Source organism: Panulirus ornatus, chromosome 10 (genome assembly GCF_036320965.1).
Source record: "Panulirus ornatus isolate Po-2019 chromosome 10, ASM3632096v1, whole genome shotgun sequence".
Lineage (NCBI taxonomy): Eukaryota > Metazoa > Arthropoda > Malacostraca > Decapoda > Palinuridae > Panulirus > Panulirus ornatus.
In genome coordinates this window covers 6,644,923-6,665,764 of record NC_092233.1, presented here as the reverse complement: position 1 = coordinate 6,665,764, position 20,842 = coordinate 6,644,923, and the positions used below count along the sequence as shown (strand labels likewise).

General features: G+C 38.7%; 1 protein-coding gene across 4 annotated transcripts in view; it reads left to right on the top strand.

The window, feature by feature from the left end:
• LOC139750757 (F-box only protein 25) overlaps window positions 1–20,842 on the top strand; it is a 92,847-nt gene that overhangs the window by 61,163 nt on the left and 10,842 nt on the right. For all 4 annotated transcript variants that reach the window (XM_071665468.1, XM_071665467.1, XM_071665471.1 and 1 more), the window contains exons 5-6: window positions 1,740–1,832; window positions 16,392–16,561. In XM_071665468.1, the coding sequence (XP_071521569.1) occupies window positions 1,740–1,832; window positions 16,392–16,561 (263 nt within the window). The remainder of the gene's footprint in view (window positions 1–1,739; window positions 1,833–16,391; window positions 16,562–20,842) is intronic.

Below are 20,842 nucleotides of genomic sequence, written 5' to 3'. Positions count from 1 at the left end.
TTTGATTTAGAATAAAACTTGGCTCATAAAATGTAGAAACTTCCATCATTGGCTATGACTCTTTTTACAGTTTTTTTCCAGCATCTAGAGAACTGAATGGCATAATACCCATAACCCTTTGTTTATCTCTATTTCTTTTAGGAAAAGGTTATGGTGGTTTCACTCCAATAATTATACTATTCTTTTGGTAGATTATGTGCTCCATAGAATGGCCTTTTAATTTCAAGGTATTCTAATTGTCTTAGGCAAATCTGTAGCTGCCCTTTTTTTCATGTACACATAACTGGTACACACTATGAAAATCTTTTGAACCTGCTATTTGATTGATTTATTGATGCACTCTTGTTGGTCTTTATAAGGTCCGTAACTTAAAATCAGTATCTGCAGTACCTCCACTGTTTTTTCACTTTTTTATATTTGATCATATGCCACTCTACCTGAAGGTATTTTTTAGTTTTAATCATTATGTTGCCTGTTTCATTATCATTCTGAGTCTTTTGATCACCACCTCTCCTTTTTTGTGCAGAAGTTTATATATGATAGATGCTTGAAATTTTGAATCATTTGTGTTGTTGTCCATGCATATCTTGTACCACACTTATGTTCATGTACGTTTTCTATACTATTCATACAACTGAAAATAAGTCACTGGTAGCACTGACTGTTTTATACATGAATTGCTGGGCAGGTTACTGTATGATGTATAAGGTTGAATTATTAGTACTTTTTGAACCTCTGACCTGCTTTAGTTTACCAATTTAAGGGCACAGCTGATTACCTTTTATTTACGTTTATGTTTCAGTTTTCATGCACATTTATTCACAGTGACCACAATTCTTATGTGATGTTTGTTTATAATGATACCAGGACCCCTTTCTGAAAGGGTCCTGGTGTTATCCAGGATCTCTTTTCCAGGGGCTCCTACAGCCCAAGGCTGCATTGCACTTACTAACAGGGATAGGATGGACTCTTTTGAAGCGAGAATTTCTTTGATGAGATTCTGCTATGTTTGTCAACTGTCAATGATACAGTCTTGCCAAAGGTGACTTTTAATTTGCTATGTAACCCCAAGCAGGTGTAGTCCAATAGTAACCTCTTTTTTGGCATATGTCCATATACATTAATGTGTCACATGCACATAGGTACATTCCAACTTCCCATATCCATTCTTTTCTTAAGTTAATCTCTCTTCCTATACTTCAGTCCATAGTTTCCCCTCTGCTTCCTCATTGACATCAGTGGACAATCATATTGGTAAGATTAATTTCTGCTTGAGCTCAACTTAAATCTCAAATCAATTACTTTTTATGAGGTATGATGCAGTTTTTACTGTTTTTAAGAAATCTCTCCTTCTTCCATGTTATGTCATTGAAACACTGAAGTATATTTTTTGCTTGGTTAGTAGAGGCATTTAGACTTGCATCCTTAATTCTGTTTCTAACTTGCATCTACTTGCATAATGTGGCTACCTTTCTTGTGAATTATTATTGGATTAAAAATTTCCATGATGTAGTTTCTCATGGTTTGCTAGCCTTGATTTATGACCAAGTACATTGTTTATTATATAGATATTTATCAGATGTCTAATGAATTTACATAGAGAAGATATGATTTTTCAATTTTGCTTATATTAGGTCTTTGAAGAGATAAGGTTGAGGTTTTTGCAAAATGTTTGAATTTACTTTTATAACAGACAGTTTTATCAGGAGTGAATACTTCATAAAATGCTGGTTTGACAGCCTGATGATGATATGCACCCAACCTTGCAAGAAGTCCCTGAGGAATGCATACGGGAAATTTTGAGGCGACTGGACAACCACAATGACATCAGAGTAAGTACTTATAAGATATTTGCACTCATATATATCTCTCAAATTGCAATTTCATACATTAAAGGTATTGTAGATTGTTATTTGAATCCAGTTAAATTACAGCTGAGAAAGGAGATTAGATGTGCTGCAAGGAAATCTTAACGGGAATAAATAAGTATTCAAAAAAAATTAAATGAGGGGCTGGAGTGTGGCTCTGATGAAAAAAGGATGTTTATAAGTGGTTTGTAGTGGATCAAGATACTAGGAAAGAGAAACTACCTTTGAACTTTTTTTTTTTTTTTTTTGCTTCCTGTAATGTTTTTTTCTTCTTTGTTTATTTGAGTTTGCAATGATTTTCTAAGTAAAAGACTTCATTATTCAGTGAGAGATACAACTTGATTTTTATTTCCATACAAGAAAATTCTACCAAACCAGAAAATATAGCATGCTATAGCTTGTAACTTTGAATATAGCATCAAATTAATCATGTTTTTAAAGTTATGCAAACCTCACTTTATCTGTACAGACACGAAGCCATTCGCAATTCATCCACATAGATGGATGTTGTTGCAAACTCCACTAGAGTATGTACATAAGAAAAAATGTTGTTGAGAATGCACCTTGGGAGAGTAAATTCTCTTATAACAGAAGGCAAAGTCTAGCTTATAACTTCTGTGCTTCCCATGGAGGATTTTCTAATCCATGTGCATCCACATCAGACATTAAGTACTCTAATGGGAGGAGGAAGACAACTAGATAAAGCTGATTATGATTTTAGATAAGAATTTATTTTCAAAATTCTATTAGCTTTTAAAGATTGTTGTTTTAGGGGCTGCATATAAGGCAGAATTTAGTAACAGATGTCCCATGCATTCAGAAGCCCTATAGGTACTTGTAGACCTGACTCTTAAAGGTGGAAAGATTATAGAAACAGGGAATTATGAAAGAATGAAGAGAATTCCATAGCTTTGCTGTTGTAGGAAAGGAGGTATGCTTTTGAGGCTGTTCTCCTCCATGGGTAGAAGCCTGCGCTGCAAAGACACACTTGGACAGCTTACAAGAGCTATGACAGAAGGACTAGCTGTAGAACAGGGAGAAGGCAGTAACATCATTTTGAACAAAAAGGAATGGTTGAAGAAAGGTGATAGCAGGAGAATTGCTAGATCAGAAGGCTTTTGATCCCACTCTGTCACCTCAGATATTCAAGCAATACTCCATAACAGGGTGAATAAAATCCCAGTAGATATGGAATAGCTGCTAATGGAGTAAACAGATTTGTTATGTTTATAATGTGAGGTTTCTAGGACAGAGTGAAATGTTTGATTATGCCTCATATGTATACTGTTTTAGTGTTGAATTGTAGTGTTCTAAAATATACTATTGGGAAATAGGAGAGGTTTAAAAATTTTCTTTCTTTCTATCTGTATTTCTGATGCCTGTTCCAGTTGGAACTTCCTCAAAAGGATGGCTAAAGCATCAGTCTCCATAACTAAAGAACTCCAGTGCTGCTTCTTAGCCTTTAGTGCTTCACCCTCAACAGGCCACTGGCAGAGGGCAAGTCTAGTGCAGTTTTTGGCAGAGACTCTTACCTAACACTTCTATCTAATGTTTCTACTTAATACTCCTGCCTAAATGTTCCTGCCTACTACTTCTGTCTACTCCTCCTATTTTGCTAAAAGGCAGAGCTAGCATATAGTGCTCACCGCAGGAGAGTCTAGAGTTATGAAGAATGAGCTGCTTGAGTTAAGTGCTGTCAAGTGTTACATATGTCAAGGAGAGATTGTATGTTTGTGAACAGAATGCCAGTAGTCCACATGTTAGTGAGGCAGAAAGAAAAGACAGTTACCTGGGTCAGAGGAGTGCAACTTGATAACCACTAAAGTGCTGGCTCACTAAGTGCATGTCACTAACCCTCCTTGATACCTAGTTGGGTAGTACTGATAATGTACCTTCTTGGCCATTGGCTGCCTACCAACTACTACCTACAGTTGTAAGTACTGATATAGTTTTTGCAGTGTTGAATTAAACCAAGATTGTTTTCCCATGCAGCACAGGTCCAAATTAAGAAAGAATACATGTTTAGTGTGAGAGAAGGAATGAGTGTTAGAGTGAAAAGAGGACAGTGAATGGGATGAAGCATATAACTGTGCAGTTACAGGATTATTTTTTATGCAACCCATCACCTAATATCCAGTTACATACTTCATCCATGAGCCATGTGATATTAGTTGGCATGGTAGAAAACTCAGTGATAGATAAGTTTAACTTTAATGTTTCTTGGATATATGTGAAATGCTGCTTAAAAACAGCATTGTGATCACCTACTAAGACATTATCTCTTATCTTCCAATCTATATCATCATCCCATCTCTTGCCAAGCTTCATTCTCTTCATGTCATCTTCAGGATCAGCATGTAGAAAGCCTTCTCACAGTTAAATACAATTAAACAGTAACCTACCCCATTAATTTTTAATGTCTGTTTTATAAACCAGTCAGAAAATATGATCCTCAGTGGTAGTTTCTTTGTATAGTGTCTGACATGGCACTGTTAAAACAAGCCCTAATCAAAGGCCATCCAAGTTAAAAGAAAAATATAAAAGAAAAAAATGAAATCAATCAGGGCCCCACAGGTGTTTGTAGACTTGATCCTTGAAAGTAGAAAGGTTGTAAGAAAAGAGGAAGATGAAAGGGGAAGAGAGTTCCACAACTTATCTTTTTGAAGGATGAAAAGAGTATCATAACAGCCAAATCTCAAGTGGCCAATCTTTGCATGGAAACTGTGGGAAGCAGTGGTGAAACATGTGCCTAGGGTCCAAACATGGAAACTGTGGGAAGCAGTGGTGAAACATGTGCCTAGGGTCCAAACCTTGGGGGTAGAGACATGTGTGGACAGCTCATTTCAGTGACAGTTAAAGTTATACCTGGAGAACAGAAATGGAGTAACAACATTGCAGCATAGAGAAAAAGATAGTGAAGGAGTTGATGCCAGGAGGATTATTGAAATGGAAGACTTCTGATTTCACTTTCACTGATAGGGAGGCCAAGGATGTGTGAGCAGTGTTCCATACTTCGATGGGTAAAACCCCTGTAGATATGGAATAGCCACTCATAAGAAAAATGATTAAGGCACGTGTACAACACTCCTTGCTTTTGGCAAGCATACTGTGATGCTGATTGGGTGGGTTTTCCATGAGAGTGGAGGATATGGTTATACACCCACATGTTTGTTATTGCAAGATTGAATTGTAATGTCTTGAAACTGAACTGAGGGAAGTGAATGATTCTTTATATATATATATATATATATATATATATATATATATATATATATATATATATATTTTTTTTTTTTTTTTTTTTTTTTTTTTTATACTTTGTCGCTGTCTCCCGCGTTTGCGAGGTAGCGCAAGGAAACAGACGAAAGAAATGGCCCAACCCACCCCCATACACATGTATATACATACGTCCACACACGCAAATATACATACCTACACAGCTTTCCATGGTTTACCCCAGACGCTTCACATGCCTTGATTCAATCCACTGACAGCACGTCAACCCCGGTATACCACATCGCTCCAATTCACTCTATTCCTTGCCCTCCTTTCACCCTCCTGCATGTTCAGGCCCTGATCACACAAAATCTTTTTCACTCCATCTTTCCACCTCCAATTTGGTCTCCCTCTTCTCCTTGCTCCCTCCACCTCCGACACATATATATATATGTATATATATATTTTTTTTTTTTTTTTTTTTTTTTATACTTTGTCGCTGTCTCCCGCGTTTGCGAGGTAGCGCAAGGAAACAGACAAAAGAAATGGCCCAACCCCCCCCCCATACACATGTATATACATACGTCCACACACGCAAATATACATACCTACACATCTTTCCATGGTTTACCCCAGACGCTTCACATGCCTTGATTCACTCCACTGACAGCACGTCAACCCCGGTATACCACATCGCTCCAATTCACTCTATTCCTTGCCCTCCTTTCACCCTCCTGCATGTTCAGGCCCCGATCACACAAAATCTTTTTCACTCCATCTTTCCACCTCCAATTTGGTCTCCCTCTTCTCCTCGTTCCCTCCACCTCCGACACATATATCCTCTTGGTCAATCTTTCCTCACTCATTCTCTCCATGTGCCCAAACCACTTCAAAACACCCTCTTCTGCTCTCTCAACCACGCTCTTTTTATTTCCACACATCTCTCTTACCCTTACGTTACTCACTCGATCAAACCACCTCACACCACACATTGTCCTCAAACATCTCATTTCCAGCACATCCATCCTCCTGCGCACAACTCTATCCATAGCCCACGCCTCGCAACCATACAACATTGTTGGAACCACTATTCCTTCAAACATACCCATTTTTGCTTTCCGAGATAATGTTCTCGACTTCCACACATTCTTCAAGGCCCCCAGAATTTTCGCCCCCTCCCCCACCCTATGATCCACTTCCGCTTCCATGGTTCCATCCGCTGCCAGATCCACTCCCAGATATCTAAAACACTTCACTTCCTCCAGTTTTTCTCCATTCAAACTCACCTCCCAATTGACTTGACCCTCAACCCTACTGTACCTAATAACCTTGCTCTTATTCACATTTACTCTTAACTTTCTTCTTCCACACACTTTACCAAACTCAGTCACCAGCTTCTGCAGTTTCTCACATGAATCAGCCACCAGCGCTGTATCATCAGCGAACAACAACTGACTCACTTCCCAAGCTCTCTCATCCCCAACAGACTTCATACTTGCCCCTCTTTCCAAAACTCTTGCATTTACCTCCGTAAAAACCCCATCCATAAACAAATTAAACAACCATGGAGACATCACACACCCCTGCCGCAAACCTACATTCACTGAGAACCAATCACTTTCCTCTCTTCCTACACGTACACGTGCCTTACATCCTCGATAAAAACTTTTCACTGCTTCTAACAACTTTCCTCACACACCATATATTCTTAATACCTTCCACAGAGCATCTCTATCAACTCTATCATATGCCTTCTCCAGATCCATAAATGCTACATACAAATCCATTTGCTTTTCTAAGTATTTCTCACATACATTCTTCAAAGCAAACACCTGATCCACACATCCTCTACCACTTCTGAAACCACACTGCTCTTCCCCAATCTGATGCTCTGTACATGCCTTCACCCTCTCAATCAATACCCTCCCATATAATTTACCAGGAATACTCAACAAACTTATACCTCTGTAATTTGAGCACTCACTCTTATCCCCTTTGCCTTTGTACAATGGCACTATGCACGCATTCCGCCAATCCTCAGGCACCTCACCATGAGTCATACATACATTAAATAACCTTACCAACCAGTCAACAATACAGTCACCCCCTTTTTTAATAAATTCCACTGCAATACCATCCAAACCTGCTGCCTTGCCGGCTTTCATCTTCCGCAAAGCTTTCACTACCTCTTCTCTGTTTACCAAATCATTTTCCCTAACCCTCTCACTTTGCACACCACCTCGACCAAAACACCCTATATCTGTCACTCTATCATCAAACACATTCAACAAACCTTCAAAATACTCACTCCATCTCCTTCTCACATCACCACTACTTGTTATCACCTCCCCATTTGCGCCCTTTACTGAAGTTCCCATTTGCTCCCTTGTCTTACGCACTTTATTTACCTCCTTCCAGAACATCTTTTTATTCTCCCTAAAATTTAATGATACTCTCTCACCCCAACTCTCATTTGCCCTTTTTTTCACCCCTTGCACCTTTCTCTTGACCTCCTGTCTCTTTCTTTTATACATCTCCCACTCAATTGCATTTTTTCCCTGCAAAAATCGTCCAAATGCCTCTCTCTTCTCTTTCACTAATACTCTTACTTCTTCATCCCACCACTCACTACCCTTTCTAATCAACCCACCTCCCACTCTTCACATGCCACAAGCATCTTTTGCGCAATCCATCACTGATTCCCTAAATACATCCCATTCCTCCCCCACTCCCCTTGCTTCCATTGTTCTCACCTTTTTCCATATATATATATATATATATATATATATATATATATATATATATATATATATATATATATATATATATATATTTTTTTGCTTTGTCGCTGTCTCCCGCGTTTGCGAGGTAGCGCAAGGAAACAGACGAAAGAAATGGCCCAAACCACCCCCATACACATGTATATACGTACGTCCACACACGCAAATATACATACCTACACAGCTTTCCATGGTTTACCCCAGACGCTTCACATGCCCTGATTCAATCCACTGACAGCACGTCAACCCCGGTATACCACATTGATCCAGTTCACTCTATTCCTTGCCCTCCTTTCACCCTCCTGCATGTTCAGGCCCCGATCACACAAAATCTTTTTCACTCCATCTTTCCACCTCCAATTTGGTCTCCCACTTCTCCTCGTTCCCTCCACCTCCGACACATATATCCTCTTGGTCAATCTTTTCTCACTCATTCTCTCCATGTGCCCAAACCATTTCAAAACACCCTCTTCTGCTCTCTCAACCACGCTTTTTTTATTTCCACACTTCTCTCTTACCCTTACGTTACTTACTCGATCAAACCACCTCACACCACACATTGTCCTCAAACATCTCATTTCCAGCACATCCATCCTCCTGCGCACAACTCTATCCATAGCCCACACCTCGCAACCATACAACATTGTTGGAACCACTATTCCTTCAAACATACCCATTTTTGCTTTCTGAGATAATGTTCTCGACTTCCACACATTCTTCAAGGCTCCCAGGATTTTCGCCCCCTCCCCCACCCTATGATCCACTTCCGCTTCCATGGTTCCATCCGCTGCCAGATCCACTCCCAGATATCTAAAACACTTTACTTCCTCCAGTTTTTCTCCATTCAAACTTACCTCCCAATTGACTTGACCCTCACCCCTACTGTACCTAATAACCTAGCTCTTATTCACATTTACTCTTAACTTTCTTCTTTCAAACACTTTACCAAACTCAGTCACCAGCTTCTGCAGTTTCTCACATGAATCAGCCACCAGCGCTGTATCATCAGCAAACAACAACTGACTCACTTCCCAAGCTCTCTCATCCCCAACAGACTTCATACTTGCCCCTCTTTCCAAGACTCTTGCATTCACCTCCCTAACAACCCCATCCATAAACAAATTAAACAACCATGGAGACATCACACACCCCTGCTGCAAACCTACATTCACTGAGAACCAATCACTTTCCTCTCTTCCTACACGTAGACATGCCTTACATCCTCGATAAAAACTTTTCACTGCTTCTAACAACTTGCCTCCCACACCATATATTCTTAATACCTTCCACAGAGCATCTCTATCAACTCTATCGTATGCCTTCTCCAGATCCATAAATGCTACATACAAATCCATTTGCTTTTCTAAGTATTTCTCACATACATTCTTCAAAGCAAACACTTGATCTACACATCCTTTAACACTTCTGAAACCACGCTGCTCTTCCCCAATCTGATGCTGTGTACATGCCTCCACCCTCTCAGTCAATACCCTCCCATATAATTTATCAGGACTACTCAACAAACTTATACCTCTGTAATTTGAGCACTCACTCTTATCCCCTTTGCCTTTGTACAATGGCACTATGCACGCATTCCGCCAATCCTCAGGCACCTCACCATGAGTCATACATACATTAAATAACCTTACCAACCAGTCAACAATACAGTCACCCCCTTTTTTAATAGATTCCACTGCAATACCATCCAAACCTGCTGCCTTGCCGGCTTTCATCTTCTGCAAAGCTTTTACTACCTCTTCTCTGTTTACTAAATCATTTTCCCTAACCCTCTCACTTTGCACACCACCTCGACCAAAACACCCTATATCTGCCACTCTATTATCAAACACATTTAACAAACCTTCAAAATACTCACTCCATCTCCTTCTCACATCACCACTACTTGTTATCACCTCCCCATTAGTGCCCTTCACTGAAGTTCCCATTTGCTCCCTTGTCTTATGCACTTTATTTACCTCCTTCCAGAACATCTTTTTATTCTCCCTAAAATTTAATGATACTCTCTCACCCCAACTCTCATTTGCCCTCTTTTTCACCTCTTGCACCTTTCTCTTGACCTCCTGTCTCTTTCTTGTATACATCTCTCACTCAATTGCATTTTTTCCCTGCAAAAATCGTCCAAATACCTCTCTCTTCTCTTTCACTAATAATCTTACTTCTTCATCCCACCACTCACTACCCTTTCTAATCAACCCACCTCCCACGCTTCTCATGCCACAAGCATCTTTTGCGCACTCCATCACTGATTCCCTAAATACATCCCATTCCTCCTCCACTCCCCTTACTTCCATTGTTCTCACCTTTTTCCATTCTGTACTCAGTCTCTCCTGGTACTTCCTCACACAAGTCTCCTTCCCAAGCTCACTTACTCTCACCACCCTCCTTACCCCAACATTCACTCTTCTTTTCTGAAAACCCATACTAATCTTCACCTTAGCCTCCACAAGATAATGATCGGACATCCCTCCAGTTGCACCTCTCAGCACATTAACATCCAAAAGTCTCTCTTTTGCACGCCTGTCAATTAACATGTAATCCAATAACGCTCTCTGGCCATCTCTCCTACTTAGATACGTATACTTATGTATATCTCGCTTTTTAAACCAATTATTCCCAATCACCAGTCCTTTTTCAGCACATAAATCTACAAGCTCTTCACCATTTCCATTTACAACACTGAACACCCCATATATACCAATTATTCCCTCAACTGCCACATTACTCACCTTTGCATTCAAATCACCCATCACTATAACCCGGTCTTGTGCATATATATATATATATATATATATATATATATATATATTTTTTTTTTTTTTTTTTTTCTGTCTCCCGCGTTTGCGAGGTAGCGCAAGGAAACAGACGAAAGAAATGGCCCAACCCACCCCCATACACATGTATATACATACGTCCATACACGCAAATATACATACCTACACAGCTTTCCCTGGTTTACCCCAGACGCTTCACATGCCCTGATTCAATCCACCGACAGCACGTCAACCCCGGTATACCACATCGATCCAATTCACACTATTCCTTGCCCTCCTTTCACCCTCCTGCATGTTCAGGCCCGATCACACAAAATCTTTTTCACTCCATCTTTCCACCTCCAATTTGGTCTCCCACTTCTCCTCGTTCCCTCCACCTCCAACACATATATCCTCTTGGTCAATCTTTCCTCACTCATTCTCTCCATGTGCCCAAACCATTTCAAAACACCCTCTTCTGCTCTCTCAACCACGCTCTTTTTATTTCCACACATCTCTCTTACCCTTACGTTACTTACTCAATCAAACCACCTTACACCACACATTGTCCTCAAACATCTCATTTCCAGCACATCCATCCTCCTGCGCACAACTCTATCCATAGCCCACGCCTTCACAACCATACAACATTGTTGAAACCACTATTCCTTCAAACATACCCATTTTTGCTTTCCGAGATAATGTTCTCGACTTCCACACATTCTTCAAGGCTCCAGGATTTTCGCCCCCTCCCCCACCCTATGATCCACTTCCACTTCCATGGTTCCATCCACTGCCAGATCCACTCCCAGATATCTAAAACACTTTACTTCCTCCAGTTTTTCTCCATTCAAACTTACCTCCCAATTGACCCTCAACCTTACTGTACCTAATTACCTTGCTCTTATTCACATTTACTCTTAACTTTCTTATTTCACACACTGTACCAAACTCAGTCACCAGCTTCTGCAGTTTCTCACATGAATCAGCCACCAGCGCTGTATCATTAGCGAACAACAACTGACTATATATATATATATATATATAGGGAGAAATTGCATTTTAATACAATTGAATCTAAATAGGTTACTGCTTCCCCACTGTGAGATGCAGCACAGTTCCAAGTTGAGGGAGAACAAGTATTAGAAGGAGTAGAGGAGGGGAAGTGAGTTGAAGAGTGTAAAGTGGATTCTACCTCATGAAAGTGAATAGGGTTAGAAGTAGAAGAGGATCATTTATTGAGAGAAGAGAGTGGGCAGTAGGCCAGAACCATGAGGAATGCTTGGTTAATAAGATTTGATTGGTAAGTCTTTTATCATTGACTATTTCAATGGAATGGCTAGGGAGGAGACTATCTATTAGGGATAGAGAAGCAGAAAAATCAAATGAAGGTAGTTTAAAAAGCAGAGATCAAGAATTGTGTGGATGATGAAAGTAGAGAGTGGGATTTTGAAATATGCAAGGTTAAGTGTTTTTGTACCTGTGAATATGAATACTGTTTGAGATGAGGATGAATGAATCATTTCCAGAGATATGTGAATTACTGCATAGATGGAGTTGAGAAGGAGAGGAAGATGGTTGTAATGGATTATGTGAATGCAAAGGTAGGATGTGATGAAATTAGCAGAAATTTGTGCCAGAAGATTGAGTTAAACATATTATTGTTCCTTTATCCAAAGAAAAAGAGTGCCTGGAGTAAATGAGAATGGAAGTTATCTTGTGGATGTATGTGCTGAGAGGGTTTTTTTTGTTGCAAACACCTTTTTTTAGCACAAGATGACACAGATATATGTAGATGAGAGATGATGGAAGAGAATACGAAAAGCGTTTGATTGATTATGTGGCGGTGGATGTTTGGCTGAGAAAGGTTGTGTTTAGTGCTAGAGTTGTGAGATGATTCATTAGAGATTCTGACCATTTAGTTCTTGTGTAAGTGAGGATCAGGGAGAAGTGGATGTCTGGTGCAAGGAAAAATGGAGAGGTAAAAGTGTTATTAAGTGAGAAGATGAATTCGAGAGAACGAAAGAAGGGTGACAAAAAATTTAGGTGAACGTACTGTGAATGTAGGACTGCAGTCATGTGTGAATGAGGTGTTTAAAATGTTTAGAAAAAGACTGTTAAAAGTTGTAGAATTAGTTGTTAGATGCAAGGTTGTGAGACATAAGAATAAAAGTGGAAATGCGTGTTGGATGTATGAGATTAAAATTGTGGAAGAGAAGAAAAACACATGTGGTAGAATGCTTGGGTGTGCTAATGGAAGTTCAGCAAAGGAGGAGGAAGATGTGTAAGTGAATTATTAAGGAGCTGTTACAGGAAAGCAAAGAGTACATGAAGATTGTGGAAGAAAGTTGGGTGAAAAGTTTAAGGAAAATAAGAAATTGTATTGGACAGAGGTGAAAAAGGAAAGAGGTGGATGTAAGAGTGTATATGTAAATGTAAGAAGTAAGGAAGGGGGTTTCTCAATCAAAAGGAGAATTGAAAGGAAGATGGAAAGAGTGCTGTGAAGAACTGATGAATATGGGAGGTGAGGCAGCAGTTGTTACATGTATGGATATGAAGGATAAAAGGAAAAGGATCGAAGTGCAGGGGCTTATAGTAAGAAGAGAGGTAAAATGTACAATAGTGAAGTTAAAGGAAGGAGAGGCAATTTGCTGAAGTGGATGAGAATATAATTGAAATGTTGAAGTATGGAGGAGAAAGTGTGATAGAGTGAATGTATTTGATATGTAATTTATCATAGTTGCAGAAATATGTGCCAGAAGATTGAGTTAAACATATTATTGTTCCTTTATCCAAAGGAAAAGAAGCTTAAGATGTATGTAGAAATTACGGGGGAATAAGTCTTTTAAGTACTTCAGGAAAAGTGTATTCAAGAATGTTGCTTGATAGAGTGATGGAAGTGACTGAATGCTGAATAATGAGGAGTAAAAGGGGTTTTAGGGAATTTCTTGATTGGATTTTTGTGGTAAGAATGACTGTGGGAAAGTCCTTAGTGAAAGCTAAGAAGCTGTATGCTGCTTTAATGACTGTGGAAATGTATCTAGCAAAAGGGAAGAGTCTGTATGCAGCTTTTATTGAGCTGGAGGTGTATGAGTCATGTGGAATGCTTTATAGGATGTGTTAATTATATATGGGGTATGAAGACAACTGTTGAATTGTGTGAAAGCCTTCTGTAAAGGAGGAAATGCTTGTGTAAGACTGGATGGAAAGTTGAGCAAAAGTTCCAGTGAGCATGTGGGGGTGAGGCAGGGCCGTGTGGTGTCACTGCGGCTTTTTCACATGGACTGATAAGATAGATGGAAGCAAAACTAAGGAAGAGGGGTGCAGAGATGGAGTGTGATGGTGAGATATGATGGCTAGTGACAAGCCTGCTTTTGGATGATAATGTTTTGTTTGCTGAAAATGAAGAGGAGTTGCAGAAAATAGTGTGTTTTATAATGTGTGTAAGCATAGGCAATTGAAGTTGAATGCAAGTAAAAGTAAAGTAATAGTGTTTGAAAGGAAGCAGAGTGAAAGTATAGATTTTGCAGAGCCCCCAAGAGTGAGAGGAGAAAGTATAAACTGTTTTATAGATATGGGGCTGAAAGACTGAAAGAATTGAGAGAATTTAAGTATTTGGGAGATATCTTGGTTAAGTTTGGTGATATTGAAGAAGTAAGAGAGACAGCACTACAGAATAAGGTCCCTTAAGAGAATAATGAAGGTTAGTGATGTAAGAGTGGATGCGAGAAAAAGTTTAAGTGACATTATAGTCCTCCCAACCCTCACCTATGCAGCTGAAACATGGACATTGGATGAGTCACAGAGGTCAAGAATCCAGGCTGTGGCAATGAGTTATTTGAGAGGAGCATGTGGTGTGAGTAAATGGAATAAAGAAAGCAATGAATGGGTGTATGAGAGATTGGTATGGCAGGAATGCAAAGGGAAAGAGGTGGGAAGTGTTAGAATGGGTGCAACGTAATACTTTATGGTAATTTGGGCATGTGGAGAGATTGCAAGATAGGGAGTTTAAAAGGAGAGTGTATGATATTATGATTAAAGAGGTTGTTGTGAGTGGGAGACCATCTTTGATATGGGGAAAGAGAATGGAAGAGTACTGGAGGGAGAGAAATGGGGGAAGAATGCTTGGAATGGTGTATGTAAGGGAGGAGTGTAAGGACAGGTGGAGACTTTTGTTGTGGCCACCCCCTTGATAGGAGTTCATGGAGGGAACAGGCATCAGAAGTATGGATAGATAGATAACTAGATAGATAGATAGATAGACAGACTTGTACCACATTTTGTCAAATGCTTTAGAGATGTCTTAGGGCTGTGACAAAAGTATCACTAAACTCCCAGAAGTGAATCATGTAGAGGAGATCACCAATAGAGCTGGCTTTGCAAAATTCATGCCAGTGATCAGAGAGAAGGGAGTAGGATTTCAGTGTTTGAGAAATGAGGGAAGGAGAAACTCAAATGATTTTGAGGTAACAGAAGTGAGAGCATGTGGGTGATAGTTAGCGGGGTTTCCTTCCTTAGGGATGGGTTACACTAAGGCGTGCTTCCAGGAGGAAGGAAGCATGTAGGTGTTTAGACAGAGGTGAAATAGGCAAGCAAGGGTTGGAGCTATCTCAGAGGCATACTCCTTTAAACTTGAGGAGGTATGCTATCTGAGCCATGGAGTTTGCACTAGTTATATCATTAGAATGCCTCATTTTCTTAAAAAAATTGGGAGGAGGCATGGATTGAAATATGAGGAAATTTAGGAAGTAATGAGATGATTGCTTTAATGTTGATGAACACACCTTTGTTATGGATATGCTCAACATTTTTATATTTTTGCAGAGTTGAATTGTGGTTCTTTAAAACTGATCAGAGGGAAATGAGTAAGGTATAAGGAGGAATTGCAGTTTAGCACTGTTAGATTTAACAAGGTCACAGCTTTCCCATTCAAAGATGTTGCACAGGTCTGCATGGAGAAAGGAAATATAGTTTGTAAAAGAAGAGAATGAGTATTCATAGGAGGAGACAAGGGAAACTAAGTTGAAGTAAGCAAGACGGAATCATCAACATTAGAGGGAATAGTGGTAGAGTACCTCATGTGTAGAGAGTGGAAAAATATTATGTGATTGGACAAAACCCTGAGGAATGTTACAGTTGGTAGGATAAGAAGGGTCATTCTATCAATGACTACTGCAATGGAATGGCCAGAAAGGAAGCTGTGCATTAATGAATAGAGAAAATTATGGTAACTAAATGAATGTAGTTTAGAAAGCAAAGACATGCCAAACCCTGTCAAAGGCTTAGGAGATATTGAGGGCTAAGACAAAACAAATCACCAAAAAACTTGAGAAAAGAGGGCCAGTTATGAGTCTTTTAGGACACCAACAGCAAAATCTATATGGGTGATCAAAAAGAAGGGAATGGGATTCTGAATACTTAAGAAAGAGATTTGGTATGCCATAATTTTATGCAGTACTGTATACTTCCTAGGGGATTACATATTATTCATATTTGTGATGCAAGAAAAGATTAATGATATGTCATTAATGAATAGCTTTATGTTGCATCAGGAATCCCAAGAACAGTAGAATTGCAGAAAACTCCAAATGATATATCTTGATTAATAGGAATTCAGTTGTACAATAGTTGTGTGACTTCCTTTATTGTTATGTGGGATGTGAAGTAAATTATATTTATCAGATTGAATACCATATTTCAAATAAGTGCGTAGAGCTTAGATAAATGCACATTTAAGTGGTGAAGGTATATTTCAGTCTGCTGGTGAAGCATACAGTCTGATGGCAAAAGTAAGTGAAGAAAAAAGTATTTGGCGTCAGCTGTGCCGGTTTCATTGGACACCTGCCCAGATAGAGCATGTTATTCAGATGCACAAAGAGTTGCAAGTTCAGAAGAATTGGCAACGAATATATGACAGACTAAGGAGGTAAGTGCTCATTTGTAAAGAGAAGTCAACTGATCCTATAGGATGCAGTGTGTGATGTATTTTGTCACTTTCTTTCAGACCATAGATAATGTGATATACTTTGTGATTACCTATTTATACTTTAGGGGGAGGGAGTTTTACATTGATGGGACCCCAAGTCTTTGGACATTTTCTTTTATCATTCAACTTTTTGAATTTCTGTATCCCTTTTGCTTTGACCACACTGTCTTTCAGTTTATTCCTTAAGTCTGTCTCTCTTATATTCTTAAAAGTTACTTCTTTACATCTCTTTTAGCAAGTTTCTTGCTTAAATGCTTGTTATGTCCTCTGGTTCTATCCCTCCTTCATTTGAAGAACTCTTCACTGTCTGTGTTATCAGAGGTTTTGATCAGAATACTCCTGTAACTCAGCTCTCAAAATTCTGTTACTATTTTTGGTACTTTCCTGTGGACTTTCTCTTTAGCTCTTTGTGTTTCTGCAGATATGATGACCAAACCTGAGAAGCTTACTCTAATTTGGGCCTTATGTAGGACATTAATATGTACTTGAATGTTATTCTAATACTTGTCAGCAGACAATTTATTTCCCTAACTATTCCCCTAATGTAGGACTCTTAAGACAGGTTAGGAACAAAGTCAACTCTCAAATCTCTCTCACATACAGATCCCTGGAACTTATTTCATGATAGATAATATTCATATTTAGGCCTTTTAATATCCCATCCTCATTTATTTACATTTACTTGGGTTAGATTTCATCAACCACATATCAGACCAACTTTGTGATGTGTTTAGGTCCCCTTGTAAATTGATGCAATCCTCCTCACTTTTGACTTACCTCAAAACCTCTGATTCATACGCAAATATATTCATGTAAGAATCCATGCCCAATGGTGAGTCATTTACATAAATTAGGAAAAGAAATAGTACCAGAGCAGAACCCTGCAGCACTCCACTGGTGACCTCTGCCCACTTTTTCAGTCGAAAAGATTCCTGCACATGCATACTCTCTTCCCATCCCCCTTATTGCTGCCTGGTAATCCAACTTCTTCATCAGCCTCCCATGCAGTTGTCTCACATGCTCTCTGGTAATCCAGATACAGACTATTCAACAATCCTTCTCTTTTGCGTAAAACAGAGCTCACCTTATTATTAAAATCCTGGAGTTTTTTTTGTACTGTTAATCCAGTATTTTTTTTATTTATTATTTATTCATGCTGTTTACATTCCAAAGGTAGCTTAATTGTGGTTTTGTTTAACTGGTTCATCATACCATCATTTGGCAGCTTTTATGAAAGTACAGCTTTTTCACATTTTAATGAAAAACAGATTTATTGATAATTTTCCATACCTCTTTAACTTATGAAAGAATTTTATCTACATTCCTAGATAAGGTTAATGGTGATATTTTTGAGCTAGTTCAGCAGACCATCAGTTGGCAGCTTTTATGAAAACACAAATGTTTCCCATTTGATGAAAAACATATTTCTTGTAAATTTTTTATTTATGAAGAAATAAATCTTTAATAAAGTTTCCTTGATTTTTATCCCAGCTGCTGCAGGGGATTCATATTTATTGTTCAACAGGTTTTCTTGGATAACCTGAATGGGGATTTTTTTGAGCTGGTTCAGCATACCATCATTTGGCATTTGTAATAAAGATACAAATGTTTCCCATTTGATTATATACAAATTTATTAAAAATTTGCCCTGTCTATCTACCTATGTATATAGGTATGTCTTTTGTGCCCACTCCCATCTGAAACTCCCTCAAGGGGATTGCCATGGCAAAAGAATCTCCATAATTGGTGAACTCCAGTGCTGTTTCATAGCCTTTTAGTGCTTAGTGCTTCACTCTTAACAGGCAAATGGGAGAACAACTCTAGCTCTACCTTTTTAATTCATGAAAAAATAAAGCCATATTCTGCAGTCTACTAATTTTTAGCCCAGTTCTTACCAGGGATTCATATATTTTGTTCAACATGTTAAAAGTTTTCAAGATTAATCATAAATATCACAGGACAAAAGTTAAATGTAAATAGCACTTTATTATGCATATAACTCCAAGTTTATGGCAGGGTAGAATGCAAGAAATATCTGGAGTTTGTTTGACTGTTGTCAGTGAGTTGGAGAATGTGGGTACTAGTCAACTTTCACCCTCCAGCAAGATCTGACTTTTTTCCATTTACTTTGCTAAAATTCCCAGTCTTCCTGCTGATCTTTCTTCTCTTGAACACCGTCAAGCTAGTATCCCTGTTGATTGATGTCTAACTGATCCTAAGGACCCAAGTGTCTAATGATGGACCTTTTTGAATATTCAACCATAATCTTCATCTATAGTTCATACAGAGGAGAAATTGATGCTTATTCTGGCTCTAATATGCCTGGTGCATTCTTGTGGACTGGGAATCTCCAAACTTTAATGTCATCTGGCTGTTGATTATTCTCACAGCTGCCCCAGATTTTCTCTTATGTACTCCGTCCTTCTAACTCTACAAGTTTTATAACATTCTTTGCCTTGAAGACATCCACTCATCCTTTAGTTTAGGTCCTCTGCTTTAGGTTATGAAGTTGAATTAGCTTTGTATTCCTTCAGTTCTTCCTGTCCATAACATCTGCTGCACACTCCATTTCTAGCTTGTAGTAACAACATACGTAGATTTGGATGAAATAGATTCAGATTAAGATAGGATTTCCCACTTTGGGCGGCATAATCAAGGAAAACATTTGGTGAGGTAATTGCATTAATTTTGCATGCACACTGGAGCCAAATGTTCAAAATAATAGGAAAAAAGTTTTAAGCATGTTCTTATGATTAATTAAAGAGTAAAGTTCTGATTACACTTCAAGATGCTGAGTCATTTTTTACAAGGGCTGTAGGTCTTGAACTTGTTGCACTACTTCCATTTGTGTAAGGTACTCCATGAGTATTTTCAGGAATACAAAGTGAGTTATATGGGTTTTTTTTTCTTTCACAAACAAGGATGGTTGCTAAAAGTTTTTACAAGAGAAAAATGTTTTATCTTGTACGAGTGACACAACAAAAATTATTACAGAACACAAGGGTGCAGATTTCATACAGGCATCTTGATATGGATGTTTAGAAATGAAATTGAGGACATGTGTAGTGTGATATGGTTTGATTAAATAAGTAATGAAAGGGTAAGAGAGATGTGTGGTAATAAAAAGAGTGTGGTTGAGAGAGCTGAAGAGGATGTGCTGAAATGGTTTTTACATATGGAGAAAATAAGTGATGAAAGGTTGACAAAGAAGGTATGTGTATCAGAAGTGGAAAGAATATGGAGAATGAGGAGACCAAATTTGAGATGAAAGGATGGGGTGAAAGAAATTTTGAGGGTGAAAGACATACATGGGACATAGTGAGTTGGAGCAATGTGGTATAATGGCGTCAACATGCTGTCAGTGGACTGAACCAGGGCATGTGAAGCATACAAGATATACCATGGAAAGTTTTGTGGGGCCTGGATGTGGATAGGGAGCTGTAGTTTCAGTGCATTACACATGACAGCTGAGGAATGGATGCAAGCAGATGTGGCCTTTCTTTGTCTGTTCCTGGTGCTGGCACAGGAAATGGGAATCAAGCATGAAAAAATACTTTCTAGTGTATGGAGAAAGTTTAGGCTGTAGTTTGGAAACAATGAATGGGAAGTCGCTACAAGTATAAGTGGATGTACATTTCGCAGTTAAGGTGGAGACAGTCATTTCAAGAACTGGTCCTCATATGAGGTCAGCTACTCCATCCAAATCATAAGGTTTAAGTGTAACACCTCAAAAACCCAATTTCTGTTTGGTTCTCTTTCTAAAGCTTTCACAACTTTCACATCTGTTTAATGATTGTAATTCTGCCACTCAGTGCATTTAACATACTTCATATCACCATAATGATTGACGTATCTTGTAGACCCCACATTTCACAAATAAGTAAGTTTGCTTTTAAAAACTGATAAGCTTGTTCAGATGCTGACAGTCATTCTTTACAGAGCACTTACTCCAATTGTACAAAAGACTGATTTGACCTTTCATGGAGTACTACTTACACATTTCAGTAGATTCTTGTTCTGTGTACTTGTGTGATAGAATCAAAAGTAAAGGAGTCTGTCCTAATGGCTATTCCTCTTTTACTTTAAAATTTGACTCACTTTCTAGTGGATTTTAAGTTTTTCTTTTATATATAAACTTCTTCTTGTACATCTGAAGTTTTTCAGATATGTCTAAAGTTCTTGGTCATTTCCAAAATGATTTCATGTATTCATTGTCCTGAA